Source organism: Haplochromis burtoni, unplaced genomic scaffold, assembly GCF_018398535.1.
Source record: "Haplochromis burtoni strain Fernald_Lab_line unplaced genomic scaffold, NCSU_Asbu1 Contig_87, whole genome shotgun sequence".
NCBI classification, from domain to species: domain Eukaryota; kingdom Metazoa; phylum Chordata; class Actinopteri; order Cichliformes; family Cichlidae; genus Haplochromis; species Haplochromis burtoni.
In genome coordinates, this window is record NW_024582448.1 from 1482548 (window position 1) to 1502489 (window position 19942).

Here is a 19942-nt window from a genome sequence, read left to right on the forward strand (position 1 = left end):
TTTCAGCACAATAAAGCAATACTTAATGTGTAAGATGCAAACACTGGTGAGGTGTACCCACAGGTGTTCCCCTGGATCCTGGTGGTCCAGACGGTCCTTTGGGTCCAGGTTCTCCCTGTAAAGAAGCCACAGGTTTATTGCAATAATTTGAATAACAATTTATTGAGAATCCAGTATTTTTATTGGTGTAAAAGCAGCATGGGGCAAAGAGTTTCCTTCCCAGAACAGTGGGCCTACTGCTGTCAAACTGCTTTTGTGCTTTATGTGTGTTTCATAATGACTCTACCTTCTCACCACTGGGTCCTGCAGGTCCTGATGGTCCAATGGAACCTGGTGCTCCCTGTTGACAGGAAAGAAATTTGGTTGGGGATCTTTGCTCATCACCATCACCCATCATTAACATAAACTTGTGCAGTCACGTCAGCAAACAGATTTCTTTCAACAAGCATTGACAAGTCTTAAGCTTGTATGGGTACAGCTTTAGTTTTGGCTTGCGCTCCTGTCACACTCCTTTGTTCACAGGTGAGCTGAGACTAAATGTGTTTGCAGCAAGTCAAAGATGCTTCACTTACTCTTGCACCATCATTCCCAGCTGTCCCTTCAGATCCTTTCTCACCAATTGCTCCCTGAACAAACACAATAAATGAAAAAGTTTTGTAACCACTTTAAAGAGGAATGTAGTCATGAAAAAAACTAAGGCTAAAAGCACTGCAAAAGATTACTACAATTTTTGCAAAGATGATCACATACTTACTCTTTCACCTTTGGGACCAGAAGGACCAGAGATGCCCCTCTCTCCTGGCATTCCCTGAAGACCTGGAGGACCCACGTCACCTAAAGCACCGGTGGGACCAGGGCTACCCTTCAGTGACAAGCATCAAGGTTAATACGAGTTGGCCCAAACTACTCCAGACTTGTGAGTTATACATTGATTATGGTGTATAACAATACCTTTGGCCCATCTGGACCAGGTGCACCAGGAATTCCTTTAGGTCCCTGCAGACCTGTTGGACCCAGTTCTCCTCTCTCCCCAGGAATTCCACGCTCTCCCTAGAAAAAACAAATATGACCAGTTGAGTCTCAGATAGTCAAACTCCAGCTTGGACTGGTTGGAATCAATGCAGTTCACCTACCCTCGGTCCAATCTGACCCACAGGACCAAGTTCTCCAGGAATACCCTGAAAGAAAAAAGCTACATTTTTAATGCTCAGTCCAAAAGAGACATGAAATTTGAATTCATCCAAGACCTTTTGCAATAATAATTTAGTATTGGATATAACTCAAGGCTACTTTCATAGTTTTTGTTGGACTCACTTGGTCACCTGGTTTCCCAGACTCTCCAGGAGGCCCTTGATTTCCAGGCAAACCCTAAGAACACACAAAAAAAGATATTTTTCAGAAATTATTTAGAACCAGAAGTAATCCAACTCCATGAACTGTTTTAAAACTTTCTGTCCTTTTACAGTGCCTCAAAAACATTACACACCGGGAAGCCATTTTCACCTGGAGGTCCCTGCTCTCCTCTGTCTCCTGCAACACCCTGTTAGAGGACAAACACTTCTGTGTAATCAACAGCAATAATAAAAAAAATAAAAAAAAGGACTTAGCAAAAAGTTTTTAAAAAGTAGTAATCAGACACTTACAGATGGGCCAGGGGGTCCTGCAGGCCCAACCTCTCCATCTTTTCCTGGAGGACCCTGTGGACAAAGTCACACTTATAAATCCTGCCGATTACACACCTGATGGGGATCCACTCCATCTCCTAGCAGCCTGCGTTCGGTTTAGGTTGATTGCATTAATAATGACTTCTGTGCTCATGAAAGATCTAATAAATCCAAATATATATATATTTTTTTTTTATCAATTCCTGAAAACAACAAAAACAATTTTTAACTGTTTATCATTAATGCTGACATATCATCCTGCTACTCACTGAAAGTTATTTGGGGGTCCTTCCCTTTCTGCCATATAATCAAAAAGGTAAGTGCACAAGGCCCCAAGTACAACTTTTTGACTGTAATAAGTCTAAAACTAATCATAGAGCACTTTTTGTTGCCGTACTTCAGCACTTGTGCACTCAAAATAGTACTCACTCTTTGACCTGGCACTCCTGCAGATCCCTGTTCCCCCGTCTTTCCTGGGTCACCCTTTAAGAGTAAAATATATTGAATTAGAGACAGAACATGACGTTACTAGACTGACTTGACTATTAGGGCACAGCTTCAGAGACGCTGCAGCCTTACACTGAAGCCCTTGGGGCCTGGGACTCCCATGGTTCCTGCAGGCCCTCTGTTTCCAATGGGCCCTGTAGGACCGGGGCGACCATCTTCACCTGGGGCACCCTTGAAATGACACAAACCGACACTGGTTATTTATCATAATTTTAAAGAAAACTCCAGTACATACGATTCAAACACATTAAAATATACAAATACTCAGAATTACCAGTGGTCCTGGTTTTCCCTCTGCACCTTGAACTCCGGGGGTCCCAGTAAGACCCTGTGGAAAAAGTTTTAAAACATAAGGATAGGAAGCTAGAGCAATAAAGAGAAACTTTCGGAAATACTGTAGCTCAAAAGGGAAAATGCCAAGTTCTTGTGTTACCCTTGCACCTGGTAGACCAGGTTCTCCTGTGCGCCCTAGGTCTCCTAGAGAACCTTTTGGTCCTGGTGGGCCTGATATTCCACGATCTCCTTGAGCACCCTTTTGACAAAACAAAATTGCTGATTAAAGCAAGTAAACAAGCGGTAAACAAAAGGTTAACCAGTAAATAAAGTGTTCAGAGCACAAATGTAATCATTATGTACATATAGCATGATTTATGGTAACGAACTGTACCTTTGGTCCCGGCAGCCCATCTGCACCAGGGAATCCTCTGTTTCCAGGAGATCCCTGAAAGAGAAGTGATGATTTAATATGTGCATATTCAACCACATCAGTAAAGTGAAGAATCCCAGAAACTATAATTTAATGTCCCTTTAATTCTGACTTCCCAAACTGCAAAGTCGTGTGAACAAATTACTGAGCTGACTCCTGCCCTGGAAGAGGAACTACGTGAAAGGTGAGTGTTAGAGTAGGAAACAGAATCCAGGCTTACTCTTTCCCCGACAGGACCAGGAGGCCCAACAGAGCCGGGATCTCCACGTAGTCCTCGCTTTCCTTCCTCACCTTGAGGTCCGATCACTCCCTGGGAACCAGGCGGACCCTGAAAATCAACACATGGAACAAGAAGACTGAATAAGAGGCAAGTCTGGATTTATAATGCAATCTGCATCAGTTTGACTATTTGATCTGAATCTTACCGGTTCCCCTTTAGGTCCAGCTTCTCCTTTAAATCCCCCAACACCAACATCTCCCTTTGACACAGAAATGCAAAAATGTGAGTCTCCTGCACATAAAGTGATAGCTTACTGTTCATTAAGCATTTACAAAATCTCTGGCAGTTAAAAGCAAGAATTCAGTTCAAACTCTGAGGCCTTTTACCAGTTGTCCTTTGATCCCAGGTTGACCAGTGCTTCCCTGAGGTCCTGGTGGGCCACGGGGCCCAAGATGGCCGCCTGAACCTTGCGGACCAACAGTACCCTGTAAGAAATTAAAACGTGTTTCTTTTTGTGACTTCACTTAGTATTAATAATAACATGCCTGGAGTAAATAAGTGTTAACTTACAACTGGTCCTTTGGAACCTGGGCCTCCATCTGTTCCCATGGGCCCCTGTGAACATAGAAACTCTCTAATTAGAAAATTAAATCAATGCGCAAAAGTAAAAGTGTGGCGTGTAAGTATGGACAAAGTAAGAAATTAACCCTGATGCCAATGGGGCCAGATCTCCCCTGATGACCGGTCTCTCCTCTCTGTCCTTGTGCCCCCTCTGGACCTCGGACACCTGTGGGGCCAGGCTGTCCCTGTGGAAAACAAAAGCCAAGAACAATTAATATAAACAATAAAAGTGATATGTTTGGCTTTGAAAGCATAAAAGAGCAAATAGCTATGTTCTTTGTTACTTACCTTCATACCTGGGGCCCCTGGATATCCAGGTGATCCACTGAGACCCAAGGGGCCCTGTTAAGAAAGAGTATTGACAGTAGGATGTTACTGTAACTTCATCACCCAATTCACATCTAAAATTATGCAAACATAATGGTTGCTGACATACAACAGGGCACAGCAACCATGCAAGTATCACTACTTTTCTGTGTCCGTTATTGCTCATGTGGCTAGTTCACATATGTTTATTTGGAGTAACACATAAACATGTTTAAAATAAGACTGATGATTGCAACCCAAATATATTTTCCTCAGTTTAACCTAAGCATCTAATTTGGATTTCCAAAAAGTCATGCTAGTCTTTTTGGTGCACAGTAAACTCACAAAAGTAAAACACAGCATATTGCGACTTACCATCGGACCAGATTTCCCGATATTACCAGGAGGACCACGCTTACCCTGCAAGGTAAACATCAGTTTGGTTCAAAAGTCAGAGTAATATATACACATATACACATACACACACACACAGGTGGTGTCATCGCCCTTACCGCTATACCACCTGGTCCAGGGCGTCCTCTCTCGCCCGGCATCCCTGCAGGACCCTGTTATCCACAGAGAGTGATAAATTACACCTACTTTTTATTTATGCAAAGGTTTAAGGTGAAAAGCTTTAGTTACAGGAAAGTGAATGCATGTTTAGTTGATTCAAAATGAGAGCAGAATCCAAAAGCAGCCGACACTGAAGTCCACGCCTGCTTAAAAGAATAATAAACTGCATCATCTGCACGGGGCTGCTCCAGGCAATTTGTTACTGTCACTTGGTTTCTGAGCATTTACTGGCTCTGTGGAGACTGTAAAAACAAGCAACAGAAACTTTAAGAATAGCTTACCATAGGTCCAGGTGCTCCCATTGGACCGCTGGGCCCTGTGGCACCCTGCAAAAAGACACAAAACAAAGTGTTTAATGGGAACCATCTAATCCACCAGTGGCACAAACTGACAGACCGTCGATTTGACATCAGTTATACCTTGGATCCAACAGCTCCAGTTTCACCTTTTGGTCCAAGAGGTCCACTGTGGCCCTGTTAATAAGATAGAAAAAGACTCACAGTTTTATGTTGTGTATGCAGAGCTGGGCTAAGCACACTGACTTGGAGAAAGTGAATGACAGAAGAGTTTAAAGCAAAGTGAAGTCAGTTCACTTCATCATCATACCACTGGTACTTGTTTTAAAGTGCTTCTAACAAGGATTACTCACTCTGTGACCCTTCAGGCCTGGAGGCCCAGGTGTTCCAGGAAATCCTCTAGGCCCCTAAAACCACAGTAGAACATTGTTAGTTTTTTCTAATAATAATCATTTTAAAAAGCACAGGATTTAATTTTTATTAATTTAAAGCTTACTGCTGATCCAGGGAATCCAACTTCTCCACTATTTCCTGCTTTGCCTGATTCTCCCTGTGTGGGGAAATGACATTTTCACATTAGACTGTAAAACGTCTTTCTATGTTGGGTTCTGTGTTTCTGTTGGTGCTTCTAATGTGCTTGAGGTGTACCGTGTAAGACCTATAAACATCTAAAGTGACAGATTTTATTATTTTGTAATTTATCAAAGCATGTATACCTTTACAGGGGAACCATATTATTCATTTCCAACTCGACATTTTAATTTGTGCACTTTGCATGATTCAATTCCAAATTATCCTTATCAGTCTTCCTGCAGATTCTCAGTTCATTCTCTGTCATCGCCAGTTTATTTCCTTTCCTCTCTCTTTTAAGCCACCTTTGTTATAAATGGTGGCCACTCACCTTGCCCCCTTCTACTGAAATGATCAATTTCCGTAATAAAGTACAATCGTTTTTTTTATTTTTATTTTTTATTTTAAATTCTCTAAAGTTTCACAAGTCGAGGCAGACAAACATCTCAAAGCTAACTTACATCTTCACCTGGCTTCCCCGGAGGGCCCTCAGGTCCTCTCTGCCCTGGTGAACCCTGACAAAGACAGATTGCAAACACTCAGCAACAGCCCATCATTCTGACAGCAAAATTTTCTCTAATGAGCAGCTTACCAAAAACAAAAAAATCAAATAACATTAAGTAAATGAAAATATAGGAACAGAGAAAATGCATGCTTGAAGTTCGAGTACCATATGTCCAGGATCACCAACATCTCCAGGAGATCCTTGTGGTCCAGCTTGACCCTTAAAATGAAGGATAAAACATTCAAAACAGGAAGAACTACTAAATAATAAAATGCCACTCCAGTATTAATAAAAATGTTGCAAACTTACAGGTGATCCATTCGGCCCAGGAGGTCCTCTTGCTCCGTTCTCTCCCTGAAACAAAGACAACGTCAGATCAGTTAAATGTGTTTTATTCAAAAACTATTACGTTAATATATCTATTTATGTTGGTCTTTTTTGTTGCAGCAGTTAAAAAAATCAAGTGAATTACTTCCATTCACAGAGATACTTATGACACCTATGTGATAGTAGACATTCTGTGGGTGTGCACAGAAACAGTAGCCGTTTCTATAGCGAGATCATGCTGCTGTAAAGTCTTCTATATAATTTACTTCCTGCAGATCTAAATATCATTTACATATATATCCTGCTAACTCATCTAAATGACCAAATGCAAATTAGGAGACACAAGCACACACTCATTTTTATTGTCATTATTTATTTAGGTATTTGCAACACTTAAGAAAATGAAAGTTAAACAAGACAAATATCTAACAGACATTAAGTGTTAAGAAATACAATAAAAAAATAACAAAGATATAAAATAATGAAATAGATTTGTTTCATTAACTGTTCAGGAAACACAAAAATGTGTGAAACCTCATAAAGTTGTAATCTTTATGTTTAATTAGCATAATGTTTTGGGAAGTAGTACTTAATTTACTTTGTTTATTAACTTACATATGAATTGGGTAATAACATTAGATAAAAGATTATAATTAGATAATAAATTATAACTTGTATCACAATAAAGAACAGGGGCTCATCTCAAAACCATTTGAAGTTACTGGGAGGCTTTCTAGTCAGGAGGTTTTACTCCTTCGGCCATCGATTCATACTTTTTCTAAAAATATCTGCAGTTATTGAAAAGCTTAGGTAAGAACAATATTTAGGAGAAAGCCCAGTTCAATTTGCTCCACATATTTGGACTTTTTAAAAAAATCTTTTTCACAGAGTGAAGGCGCAGACAGTCCACAGAGAGCATGCTCAAATGAGATTCCCGCCAACTGACTTCCTGTTTGCTCACACGCAGGCATGGGATGTTCCAGGAGGCTGGGATTTCTTCCCTGAGCCCTTCACTGAGGAAGCGAACAACAGACCTGGAGGTGTGGGGTTAGTAAGCAGAGCAGGGGAAAAGCGGGGAAAAGGGACTCGCTGAGTGAGGTTGATAAGGGCAAGATTGTTTCTGAGTGTTTCTGAGACTGCAAAGCTTGTGGACTGCTCCTGGGAGGGGGTGGTGAACACCTGCAGAGAGTGAGGCGAGAGAGTACTGGAAACAACCCGAGGCAGGGTGCATTACTGGATTTTAAACATTCAGGATCAGGAGACACAGAAGCAGCGGAGGCGCCTGCAGAGGAGGAGGAGGAAACAGGAGGTGCTGCTGGTGAGGAAGAGAGAACGCCAGGATGCACTGTGGGAAAACGGGGGAGGGCGCAACATGCTGCTGACATGAAGACTCAGAGAGGACCAGCTCCAGTTCTGTGCTCACCGTGTTTCATCATCATCAACGTTTAACATGTTTAATCAGCTGCTGACTAGTCAACTGCACCCGAAATGTGAAGTAAATCAAAGCTCCACCATCGCATTGCACTGGTGCAGTGCAAAGTTTTGCAGACAGGTCTACTTAGTGTTGTATTTGTTGAAGCCTGTCTGGAGGTAAGCGTATGTGAAGATCAAAGTGCGCTTCTGTTTGTGTTTGAGCTGTTAATAAATGGATTGCTTCTTATGGAATGTTTTTCTACTCCACTCTTGCACTCAAAGCACTTTATACAACATGCCTCATTCAGGCATTGATACAAGCGCTTCTTTTCTATATGCTTACTATCTGACATTCACACACATTCATACTGCAACGAACGCAGAGCAACTTGGGGTTCAGTATCTTGCTGTTATGGTTGTTCTCATGACTTTATTCTCTCTGCAAATAAGACAGAATCCATAGTGGACGTTATGGAAGTGAATGGCATCCCTATTGCTTCTCTTGATGTCGTTGCTGCAGAAGGAAACTGACCCCAATGCATCAACATAAATTAGCCCTAATCCACAAGTAAGTAACAGTAGCATTAGCTTGTTGTCTTCTCCTATTATTGGGATCAAAGTGGAGCATTACAGCAAAACGACAAACTGACATGGGACGAACTTTAAATGATACAAAGACAATATGTGAACTCTGACCTTTCAGTATTGGCGTAAATGCAACGGTGAACAATCAAAGTGCTTAATAAAATATGCACCATATGCATGTCTGGAAACGCTGAATAAAGTGACTAATGATCAACTTTTTGCCATAAGAAGGTTTATTTAATTAAACCTTTTTATGACTTTGAAGAGGCACTATTTCATAATTCAATGACAAAGTTTACAGCACACACATGCATTTTAACCACATCTTTTCATATCTTAATTCCTGCAGGTCACATTGTTTGGACAGGCTGCAAACCCAAAGTGAAAAGAAATTTCAAAAGTGGCTCTTTTCATTTTTCTTTTAGAAACTGCCAAAGACTGAACAAGAGGGAGATACAGAGTGAGACAGAAAAGACGAAGGAACTCACAGAAGATGTGGAACTGCAAAGTAATAGAGTTAATGAAAATATAACACCATTATTTAATTATATTTTATCCATAATTAGCAAAACATAGGAGCTTTATTGGAGCTTGGAGCTTTATTTAATTAAGTACTAGACGTATTAGGGAAACTCCAAGAAATGAGAACACCTGTTCTAGACTGGTGCCAAAGTTTTCTGCCAAAGCTTCAAGTGGGGGAAAAAAAGTTATCCACTCAGGAACAAAGCTAATTTCTTGAGATAAATAGGTGCGTCAGTTTGGTGCTTTTCAGCTGAAGGATTTAATTAAAACATCCAGTTAAGGTCGGTCCATATTAGTGCTGTCATGCTCTTACCCTGGAGCCACTCAACATGGCCATGGGTCCTGTTTTTGAGTCAGTCACTCCAGCCATCTGGGCTCCCAGGCCCTGCAGGTAAAACACTGCAGGTTAGCTTACCATGTAAGGCTTGACACGGATGCCTGCAGTTTAAACTCTAGTGTTTCTGTTTATTGGCTCACCCCTGGGTGTGATGGATGCCCTGGAGGTCCTGGTTCACCAGGCTGACCTGGTATGCCAGGCTCGCCGTCAAAGCCCTGAGGGCCCCGTATTCCCTGGAGAGTAAACGAGAGAGAGTTTAATTTACTTTTTAAAAGGTATTTTTAAAACTGCTCACACTGATTTACACACATATTGATTTATTCCTTTCAGCAGTGGGTTTCAGCTCTTATTTGGATTTTATTGTAAAGATGCAAATGAAGACCAATCAATTAGTTAGTAAAGCCAGAAGGTGTTCTAGAACATGTCACTGACTTCAATAAGAAAATAATAAAACAGATGTACCTAAACTTAATTTTCATTTGTTTATGAACTGCGAGCTGTAAAGCGTGTGCAACAGGAAAACCATTGGTTATGTATTAATAAATCACCAGCAAAATGCTGCCCTCAACTCTGCTGAAACTCCACCAAGCAGAGCACATTCATTCATCATGCTGCCACGTCTTTGCTTGCTAAGCACATCATAGATCAAATTTCCACATTACATCACTTTTTGACCGTTAGTCACTTGTCCTTGAACCGAATGGGCTTTAAGCTGAGTGAGTTAGTGAGGATCCATTCTCATGACCCCAGTAATCAAAAAGCTCAAATGTCATGTGAATTATAGCGAAGTGGGTGTTTCAAACCGATAATACAGACATGACGTCCTTATTTATAGCTTGCATATGATGCAAGATGATAAATATTGTTAGTGTTGCCGTAGTCTAATGGAGAAAGACACAATAAAGTGATGGCGTTGTCTTGATTAAGGTAATAAATACTGCTGTGGTTTGTTATTTTGTGCAAACCCACGTGTTCTCTAAAGGTCCTGCCAGAAAAAAATGAGGAAGGATGTGATGCTCTGGTAACAGGAAAAGGTCAGATTTTCTATCTTCATGCTTTTTATATTCTGTTCTTAAGTTGTCTGTGAATGCTTGTTGATGTGACCTACAGGCCTTCCTTTGGGTCCGTGTGATCCTCTTTCTCCTGGTGAGCCGGGAGGTCCCTGTCAGAATAGACAAGAAGAATCAATAAAAAAAATCTGACCCTGACACTTCTGCAGTAACATCAAAACAACGAGCACGCTTGGCACGGCTTGAATTGCCACCGTGACCCAGCTGACTGGAGGCCTATCCTGCTGTGTAGACCTCCTTTTAAGGTGAAGTTATGCAGGATGCGGCTGTCCTCTCATGCCATCTAGTGTCAACTGTGGTGGATGAACATTAGCAATGTTCTTTTTGGTAAATCCTGCCGGTAAAGAAAGAAAAAAAGATGCTCACCATAGGTCCAGGGCGGCCTCTGATACCAGTCACCTGCAGGGAAATCATCAAACACATCAGTTTCATCCTGCTACGTTTTTTGGATTTAAAATTGTCAGTTAAGCAGGTTTAAATGTAGGAAACACTCACAACTGGAACATCTCCAGGTTCTCCCTTCTGACCCTGCGCAAACAATAAGAAGTGACAACAACTTTCAGACTCACACGACATGACAGTGGAAGTCAGAGCGAACATAAAGTATAGGATCACAAAACTGGCCTACCTTGTAAATTCTACCCCCATCTATAGGAGGAAGCATAGAAAAATTGTAAGGAAGAAACATGTAAGGAATATGCAGACAAATCATCAGTGTAACAACTCAGTAGGCAGCATATACTGAAACAGCTCCAAAGAAATTCATTAATCATTATGGGATAAACACGCAGGTCAGTCAAAAGCAAAATAGACGAGTAAAACAATTAATCGGTTGTCAGTCATTCTTAGTGTGAGGCTACTGATGTGCAGCAGGCTGCTGGCAGCAGTAATTCATAAATCATCTCAGTAGATTATTTGGCAGCCTGTCAAAACTAAAAAACCCAAACAATCTGCTGTTATAGCTTTTATTTCTGAAAGCTTTGAACTACATGGTAGGGAAGGTTTATTTAATCGATGCTGTTTAATTTCTTGTCCTCTCTTTGGGATTAAATTTGTGTTAAAGCGTGATAAAGATCTGAGAAGGCCTTTCTTTGAATCACCGTGTCTTCTACTAACCAGATTAAATAAAAAACATTCTTCTTCAATTCCACAAACACAGACAAAAGGTTCAGGCTCACCAAAACTCCCCGTCCCACCGCTGCTTGATGAGTCAGTCTGACACACGGGGCAACACTCGCCATCTGGGATGTACATCTTCTCACAGTTACTCAGATCGTCACACTGGATTTCATCGCACAGGACCTGCCCGTTGTCACAAACACAGATCCGGCATGGCTCTGGCTTCCAGATGTCCCTGTTTGTGTACACCTGGCCGTCTGCCGTGCAGTCCATGTCATCTCCTGGAAGGTGGAATTTGTGTCAGTTGAATACAAAACAAAACCACTGAAGAACAGCTCTTGTTTTATAATAGGACGCTGTAGAGAAATTGCTGAATTGAAGATATCCTCTTTTAACAAAGCATTTTAATAATGAAGATTGCAGTGGGAAAAAAATCTTGGTTTTGAAACACCTAACCGTACGCTGTGGCCTATCCTGACATTCATTGCTCATAAGGTCAGGATGGCTCAATGTGTACACAAAGTACTTCTAAATGTACAAACAAGGTTTCCACCATATTCTGCACACACTGTAAGAGGGGAAAAAAGGGTCTGGAAAACGTGATTTGCTGTCGGGGTAAAGTCTCCAGCAGTTAGACATGAGATCATTTCCTCCAGAAGCAGCGTCTCAGAAATTTGACTCTTTTTCAAGAGAGAAAAACCTGCAGCCACCTATGAGTTTCTCCCATAAAGCCAATTATTCAATTTAGTTCAGAGATTGCTTTATGAGTTAACAAACAACTGTTTATTCAATAATAATGCAGCATGCTGCCAGCTAAATACCAACTGTTATTCTTAAAAATCCCCCCAAATATTAATAAATAATATAAAAAAAAAAAAAGAGTTCTGGTCAGAAAAAAGAGAAAGAAATGTAGATGTGGTTTGTCTGGCTTCAACAGACATCTGGCACGTTCTGTAAACATGAGCCCAGGTCTTTCAGGTCTGCAGACGCTCTGAAACCTTTACCTGTTCCTGATACGAACAGCAGGTGGCAGCTCTAAGCTTTAGACAGCAGGTAAGTCAGGTTACCCAGCTGCAGGATGCAGGAAGTTGCAACGAGGTGACTCAAATGCAAATCAGAGTGGCACTTCACGCATTCTTTCAGCTTTTCTGTAGTTCTCAATATATTTTCCACACATGTATTTGTCATCACAGATGTACAGGAAGACTTAAATATGCCAATAAACTAAAGTAAAACTTGGCTTATTATGTGAAGTACACATTGAGATGCTCTTTAATGAACATCTCATGGCATTTACATGAAACAGTTTTATGATCTCTATATTTGTTATAGTCAGATCAGTATGAAAATTTGACACCTATGATGACATTTGAGGATCAAATAGAAAAACATTGTTCCATATGTACCAACATTTGATTCCATGTGAAGTAACATTTTTCAGAAGTCATGTAGAGATGAATATCTGAAGGCAGTAAAAAAATCACTATAGATTTTCAACTTGGTTAATAAAAAATGGTCAAAGAATTCAATAAAATGATAAATCAAGTAATTAAAAACAAAAACATATTTTCGGGAATTCCATTAATAATAGATCAGTCATGGCTATCAGTGCAGTCTAGCAGCCGAACCTTCTGTGATGGAATGAAGAGACCCTCAACATATCTGTGAGATATGTTGAGATTCTCCTTACAAGATCAACGCAAGTTAATGATAGCTTGAGAATATGAGTATTGCTTAACTCTTCAACAATCCACCATCAACATTGGGACCTTTGAAATCGGACTTGGATTCTGTACAAATGCACCGTGTAATCAGACACTCTTAAGCTCATTACATCTAATCTCACAAGGATGGGAAGCAGTGATTTGGGTAATATCTCAGACAATGGTGTGGAATGACCCCCTTTATACTGTACTACTGCTGCTGTTTTCTTTCCTACCAGCTGATATTACTTTAGTTATATATTTTATCACAAATGACTGCTGGAACTACATATATACAATATGAAAGCAGGTGCAGATCTATGTTATGTGTTCTTGTGGTTCAAAAGAACAGAATTTAAAAAAAATAAAAATATAAAAGAAATCCCAGGGGTTTTTTGCAATAGCATCCTTACTTTACTGATTTTGGTATAATGTAATCCTCTCCTGTCTCTGTCAAGGCAACATTGGTTATGTATCGTAACTCTAGTCTTTGAGTTTATGAGCATAGTTAGGGCTATGAGAAAACTGCAGTTTAACCATGCATGTTTCAACTAGCATCAAAGACTTCTTAAAAAATTATTAAATTACACAGTGTACAATATAATCAGTGAGTGGTGCTACTGTTTCTTAAATTAGTAGCATTGTCATCTACTTTCATCTGTATCCTTTAGAGAATTATTAAATTACTTTGTTTTCCACAATTCTGATTATTAAAAAAAAAAAAAAAAAACCACACACAATGAAATCTAATGGTAATGTTAGCAACATTAGCCAAGTAATGTGCTAACAGTTGGTTTGCTTTGCTGATGACTGAGATATTTTTAGCAAAAGAAAAATGGCATCTGCACATCCATTGTTTCGCTGTCCCGGGATTATTTAAATCCCAGATTTAGTAATGGAAGAAAGCTCTGAAGCCCCACTTTAAAGATGGCAAAACCCCCCAAAACATAATTTGGGCACTTTGAACTTAATCTGGTATTTTTCCATAGTTACATTTAAAAAAGAGGCACACTCAGCCAGACATGATAGGCTAGTACAAATGACCTCGAGGTACAACAGCCATCACCCATAGATTGTTTCTCCTAACCAACTGTGCACACAGGGGATCAACACTCAAACTAGCAAACACACCCTGAAGGTATGTTTTCTCAGATGTCGCTGTTCAATCGACCACAAAGTATTTGACGACACTAACAACACACATAGTGCAAAAATGAAATTTCCTGCCTCTCAACAGCCAGTTATATCCCACACTGTGGTGGTGGTCTTCCAAAATGAGAAGCAATACTTCACATGGAACATTTTTCTTCATTTTCTTGGAACTATTTGAACAATGGATCTCAATATCTGGAATTAAAACTTTGTCTGTTTTTCAAATGAAACATTCTTGTATTCAGTTTCACAAGATCAAACTAGAAACTCTTTCTAACTGATTCAGTTTGACGTGAAGTCTCAGACAAGCTTCTGTTGAATTTCCATTCAGGTAAATGTTATCTCAAAGGTATTGGAGGTAATTTGTGTGTACCGTCAGTGCATTTCAATACAGAGACATAAAACCAGGGATGTCTGGCAGAGCTGTTGGCCACAGAGCTGGGGAGCAATTTTTCCTGCGCAGGTTTGAGAGTTTTCAAACACTGCGTGTTGGGAGAATTTGAAATTTACTGGAAGAGAAGTGTGGTTTTTAGAGTGGTCTTTACTACCCCACCGCAAGCCCCGAGGAAGAGGGGGGAAGTCGGGGGGAGGGGGGGGGGTCACTTTTTCCCCTCCTTTCAGCTAATTCGTTGCAGGTTCTGCACTTTTCCACAGACGCCATGGTTTGACTGTGACATCGGTGAAAAGGCATGCTCCCTTTCTACTTCTAGATCTGTACTTTCCACTAGTCAGCTAACAGGGCAGACGGTTTCCTCTCCTGGTTTAAAACATGGAGTCTGGATCTTTTCAACATGACTCACGTGTCTACTGCTGCTATCATTTAGTATCATTCACCAGACATAGGCCAGATAACCCGACATCCTTTCTCATAAGTCATGACGCGCACCAACCACCAGGAGAAAACCTGGGAAAGCTACTTTGTGATGTACTTGGCAGATGTGAGTAACGAAAAAAAAGGGGACAGTTTATGGATTTTCCTTGGCTAATATGGAAGCACTCATAACACACTGCGTTTGGGGAGAAGCTATGGCAGCCAGAAATGGAGGGGTTAGAAAATGAACTTATGGAAATGATGAGTCATTTAAAAGTGGATCCTTGATCTCTTTTAGAAAAACAATAATGAGTACAGGGCCTAAACTGACAGTCACAGCATCATCTAATTTCTAAAAGATAGTTTCCAGTTGATGTTAAGTTTACAAAAATCATACATTTTGTTCTGAACAAGCCCTTCTTTTCAGTTAGAGTAACTTGCCGTAGCTGACATGGTTTATACCATGAGGACTGTAACTATGATTTCTCATCCAGATGCAGATGAGTTACAGCTGCTGAGGGGTGGCTCTGCTGCAGCTGTGCTTTCTTGCTCTAAAAGCCCAGAGTGTCGAGGCCAAACATAAATCTTCCCGCTGCATATGGCCTTTAGGTCAACCTGCGACTTGTCCACTGATGAAGTTGTCCATTAAAGTTGCTGTTCCACAAACACTGACTGAGGTATTTGCCATCCCAGCCCAGAGCTGGAGTCATAATAGGTAAAAAAAAAGAAAAAAAAAAAGGACACCCAATGTTTTGGCTCTCGTGTCAACAGTGCTTTGCTGCAACGTGATTCGGCACCCTGTGATTCTACCTCAATCTACCTCCTTTTATTTCCTCTAGCATTTTAACACATCAGAAAAAGGCATCCTGTCTGTTTAATATTCAGCAGTGTGCACGATTTACCGTATGATGCTGACAGGGCTTGAAAGCTGAAGAAACACTCTAGTCTGAACATGCTCTTCACCTCGGCTTTCACAAACAAAGCTCTGAATCTCGAGGGAGGGGTAGGAAGCTCGGGCCAGGAAAGTTAAAATGATTGCATGTCTAGGCTTTTCCATCAACAGGCCCCCGTCTCCACTGGCTCTTCCTTTTAAAGAGGCAACCGCAGCTATGAGCTGTTCCCTTCCTGTGTTCAGTCAGTGGACGATTGTGGTCCTGCTGAAGTACACATCACCCGCTCCTTGTCTTTATGTCTTGTGCTTCTGTTGCCTTGTACTGGATTCATCTCCATCTTATGTTACATATCCATGGCAGAGCTGGAAATTTGAATCTGCAATTTACTGAGTTTACATTGTGGCATTTTCTCAGTTTAATTAAGTTTGCTGCAGGGGTCGCTTCTATCAAACTGGTCGTGTGCCTTTGTGTCTTTGTGGCACATTATCATAATGAGATAATTATGCTGTACAACAGAAATCGTGCTCAAGAGTGAGAATTCTTTATAATTACAGGACTTCAAGCTGTTGAGAATGATAAAATGAAAGTTGCTAAACAGTGAAGTTTTTAGACTTAGATTCAGCAGCACAGTCTGAGGCATCTTGCTGAGGTCAGTGTCAAAGGTCAACTGAAGGGCAATCTTTTTCTGGCTCAGTATCAGAAGAATGCTTAACTTCTTTTGAAAAACAGTGCAATGCAATGTCCTCACACTGACTCCAAACAGATTGCATTTCTTAATGAGCATTAGTGTTCTGGTCTGTCTTTGTTTTATACTGTGGCTCTAAGTATGATTATGTTCAGTTTACTCCGTGACCACATAGGTTCTTTTGTTTATTTTTGCTTTTCTGCATCAAAATATGTTGCAGATGTCTGATTGCACATGGCAACATTGTGCAGTACGTAACCTATCATTTAGACAAATTTATTCCAACACACTCGGGAATACAAGCATCAATGTTTAATCCATCAAACCGTGTGATCATTCTTAATGTTCCAAGTCTTACATCTCACTGACTGATGACTCTGAAACTGCCTGCATTGACTTCTGCTGTGAAATACCGACTATAATTTAAAGATAAAGCAAAAAATAAGAATGGGGACAGATTTACTGGATGCATTCCGACAGGCCGTTCTTGCTATTAGGATGTGAAAATGCACAACAAAGTCTTGAAGTGACTCTTGACCTTGCCAGGTGTAGCTGTTTGATTTAAATTAAATCTTCCACTTAATCCTTGCACCCTGTCAAACATGTGGTTTTCATGTCCTCTCGGGATGCTTCCTGCTGCTCACTGATCAAGCTAAAGAAAATACACAAACACTTGTGGATGTACTTAAAATATTACAGAATAGTTATTATGGACAATAATGGACTTATGATCAAATATGTAAAACATTGAGGCATTTATTCTTGAATTATAACACACTGCATAAAAACGAACTGTACCTAATGTTAGTTTAGGTCAGCCATGGTACATTAGCTGATAAAAGCTGATCACACTGCCAGCCCACATGAACTGATGTCTGCCATGATAAAACTTATTTCTCAAATTTCACATAGGACCCAGCATTTCAGTTGCTTTAGTCTGCCCTCTGTTGCAGTTGCCTCTGCAAGCCATTTTGCAACCCACCACTAACCCAGCTACTCCTTTTCATCCTTGGACAGATTGTGGAATTATATTAACACACGCGCGAATCCTCCAGATCAGCAAAATGCCAAAACTTCTGCTTTTACAGAGGTGCTCACACTCATCGTTGCTGATCACGATCATTTAAGTGCAAATACTTCACAGGTCTGCATGGTAACCCTTTTCTTTGTCAGTGATAGTTTTTTTTTTTCCTTTTCTGTCGTGGCGAGTCTTACTGTTGCTTCATGTTTGTACATGGAAGTCAGGAATGTATGCCTTGGGCTTCCAGCATACGCAGAAGCCCAAGGCACACATTGTCATATGGAATAAAAATCGACTTTTGACTAAAGTGGTCCTCACCGAAATTACAATCAAGGGTATATGGAACTATTATCGGACTGCCACAAACACAGTTGTTTTTTTTCACCAGATTTTTCAAATGTGTTAATATAAATAAATAGTTGTGGTTTGTCCTCGTAAGAGCAGGTAAGCTGCAAAAGAAAAAGGATGATGTCAAACATTCCAGTTTACCAGAGCAGGCAGTTAACTTATACAAGGGGTCAGAGCACCCTGGTGTTTTACATCAACTGAACATACAGCCAGATGTGCTGGAATAAACTCTGGATTGTATACTCAAAATGACTGAGAGGAAATTTCTTTCCAGCAGAGTTTGTTCACGATGTCTGATTAAAACATGTGAATACAAAGAAAGCTAGTGTTTGAGGCCTTTGTGTTTGTGCAAACCAAATGCTAGCAAAGTGCACTCTGGAATTTGGACAACTACAAGATACTGTAGCTGTGACTCAAATGAAATAGTGCAGAATTTGTATCTGGCTTGTTTTCTTAATGCTCTTCTTCCATTCTTTAGTTCCACTACAAGGTTTGGTTCAGCTGCCAGAGCAATTTATTTACAAGCAACTTGTCTAATAAACCTCTGATTAAAAGGATTTAATGAAGCAGAGAGTGCTGGGTGAGCCTTTTTCTGGATGATTTAGCCTCGTCCTCCTCCTTGATGGATGAATGCTGTACTTGCCAACTCTGATAAATTGGTAGCATACCCCAGCGCTCTTTCAATGTGGATTATATTATGACTGTAATAGAGGCACTTTTCTTTCTATATACATTTAACTGAAAAGCAAATGACTGGACTGTTTAACCATTACAGTCTGATGTCTGGCAGAGTCACTTAGCCATTTGTTATCTGTGAGAATTACTGAGGTTTTGGTTTTGTGATATTGTTATCATCTGGCAGACCAAAAGTACTGCCAGATGAAACCAGCAGGTCTGTGTAGGGCAAAGAGGAAACTATCTTTTCTCGCATGACACACTGTCAAGATCGGTTTTCATGGTCAAATATTCAACCACTGCTGCATTTGAAATGGGCTAATGTCAACAACTTGAACTTCAGACATCTAGAGTGACTCCAAATGGCAAACTCTGCCGCTGTTCCCAAAATGACCACTCCAGGCTGCGTCCAAAAATTAGTTGATATCCAGACTCTCTTCTTTAAATGTACAACTTTAAAGAAAAAATTAACTTTAATAACCTCATGTAAATCATATTAAGGTTTAAAATTTTGCATGATAAAATGTGTGGCTGCTTTGATTGAGAGGTGTATGCAGACACAGGTGGTCGGTCACTGTCTGACCTGCATCAACTCGGCTTGTTCAAGATTCTCATTCATGTTTATGCTGTCATATTAGCCAGAAATACTATGGATAATATGACCATCCGAGAAGTCTGTCTGAACGTTTTTGTTTTTTTAATTATTTGTTAGCACTAATTAGGACGTCTGTGTTTATACACCTACCCAGTCTGCCAATGCACCTTGCTAAGTAAATTGAGTAAAATTAGCTGACACCTCTAACCCTCCGAGAAAAAACAAACAAACCCAACAACACAAAAAACAATCACAACCAAAACGGCTTTAAAGCAGTAGGTCACAAACCATGTGACCTGGTCTGATGTCACCATCTTTTACCTACAGTCTATTATAGAGGTAAGAAGTCCAGAGAAAAACATGATGCTGTTGACTTTTTTTATAGATTTCTTGATGTTTATTTCTCTGTTATTAAGATGATACCAAATAAAAAAATTCATTTAGAATGATCTGCATGGTTAGACACCACTGTAGGGGTTAAACAACAGTTCAGTTTTTAAATCCGCGCTGTGAAATTTTAAATACGCTATCCTCAGCTCACATCATTTTCACCCATCTGTTTGCATTTTCATGTGCAGACTGCGGTGCTCGCATAACATGCCTGTCTCCTCTCTCTCTCCCTCATCTTTGCATCGTTTTCAAAATGCAAGAACACGGATGAATGTGGGCAGCACATAGTTAAGCTGATCACATGCATAAAAGTCAGAAAACAGCAACA

At 40.3% G+C, this 19942-nt stretch overlaps 1 protein-coding gene across 1 annotated transcript in view; it reads right to left on the minus strand.

The window, feature by feature from the left end:
* Positions 1-19942, minus strand: part of col5a2a (collagen, type V, alpha 2a) — a 40680-nt gene that overhangs the window by 8589 nt on the left and 12149 nt on the right. Inside the window, exons 2-37 of the mRNA XM_005925773.3 lie at positions 11401-11622; positions 10851-10870; positions 10718-10750; positions 10589-10621; positions 10261-10314; positions 9293-9385; positions 9129-9200; positions 6278-6322; positions 6134-6187; positions 5925-5978; positions 5390-5443; positions 5247-5300; positions 5017-5070; positions 4879-4923; positions 4537-4590; positions 4400-4444; positions 4007-4060; positions 3805-3903; positions 3668-3712; positions 3484-3582; positions 3303-3356; positions 3098-3205; positions 2839-2892; positions 2605-2703; positions 2446-2499; positions 2244-2342; positions 2094-2147; positions 1644-1697; positions 1487-1540; positions 1315-1368; positions 1134-1178; positions 952-1050; positions 755-862; positions 573-626; positions 287-340; positions 62-115 (exon numbers count right to left, since the gene is read on the minus strand). Of these exons, the coding sequence (XP_005925835.1) occupies positions 62-115; positions 287-340; positions 573-626; positions 755-862; positions 952-1050; positions 1134-1178; positions 1315-1368; positions 1487-1540; positions 1644-1697; positions 2094-2147; positions 2244-2342; positions 2446-2499; positions 2605-2703; positions 2839-2892; positions 3098-3205; positions 3303-3356; positions 3484-3582; positions 3668-3712; positions 3805-3903; positions 4007-4060; positions 4400-4444; positions 4537-4590; positions 4879-4923; positions 5017-5070; positions 5247-5300; positions 5390-5443; positions 5925-5978; positions 6134-6187; positions 6278-6322; positions 9129-9200; positions 9293-9385; positions 10261-10314; positions 10589-10621; positions 10718-10750; positions 10851-10870; positions 11401-11622 (2381 nt within the window). The remainder of the gene's footprint in view (positions 1-61; positions 116-286; positions 341-572; positions 627-754; positions 863-951; positions 1051-1133; positions 1179-1314; positions 1369-1486; positions 1541-1643; positions 1698-2093; positions 2148-2243; positions 2343-2445; positions 2500-2604; positions 2704-2838; positions 2893-3097; positions 3206-3302; positions 3357-3483; positions 3583-3667; positions 3713-3804; positions 3904-4006; positions 4061-4399; positions 4445-4536; positions 4591-4878; positions 4924-5016; positions 5071-5246; positions 5301-5389; positions 5444-5924; positions 5979-6133; positions 6188-6277; positions 6323-9128; positions 9201-9292; positions 9386-10260; positions 10315-10588; positions 10622-10717; positions 10751-10850; positions 10871-11400; positions 11623-19942) is intronic.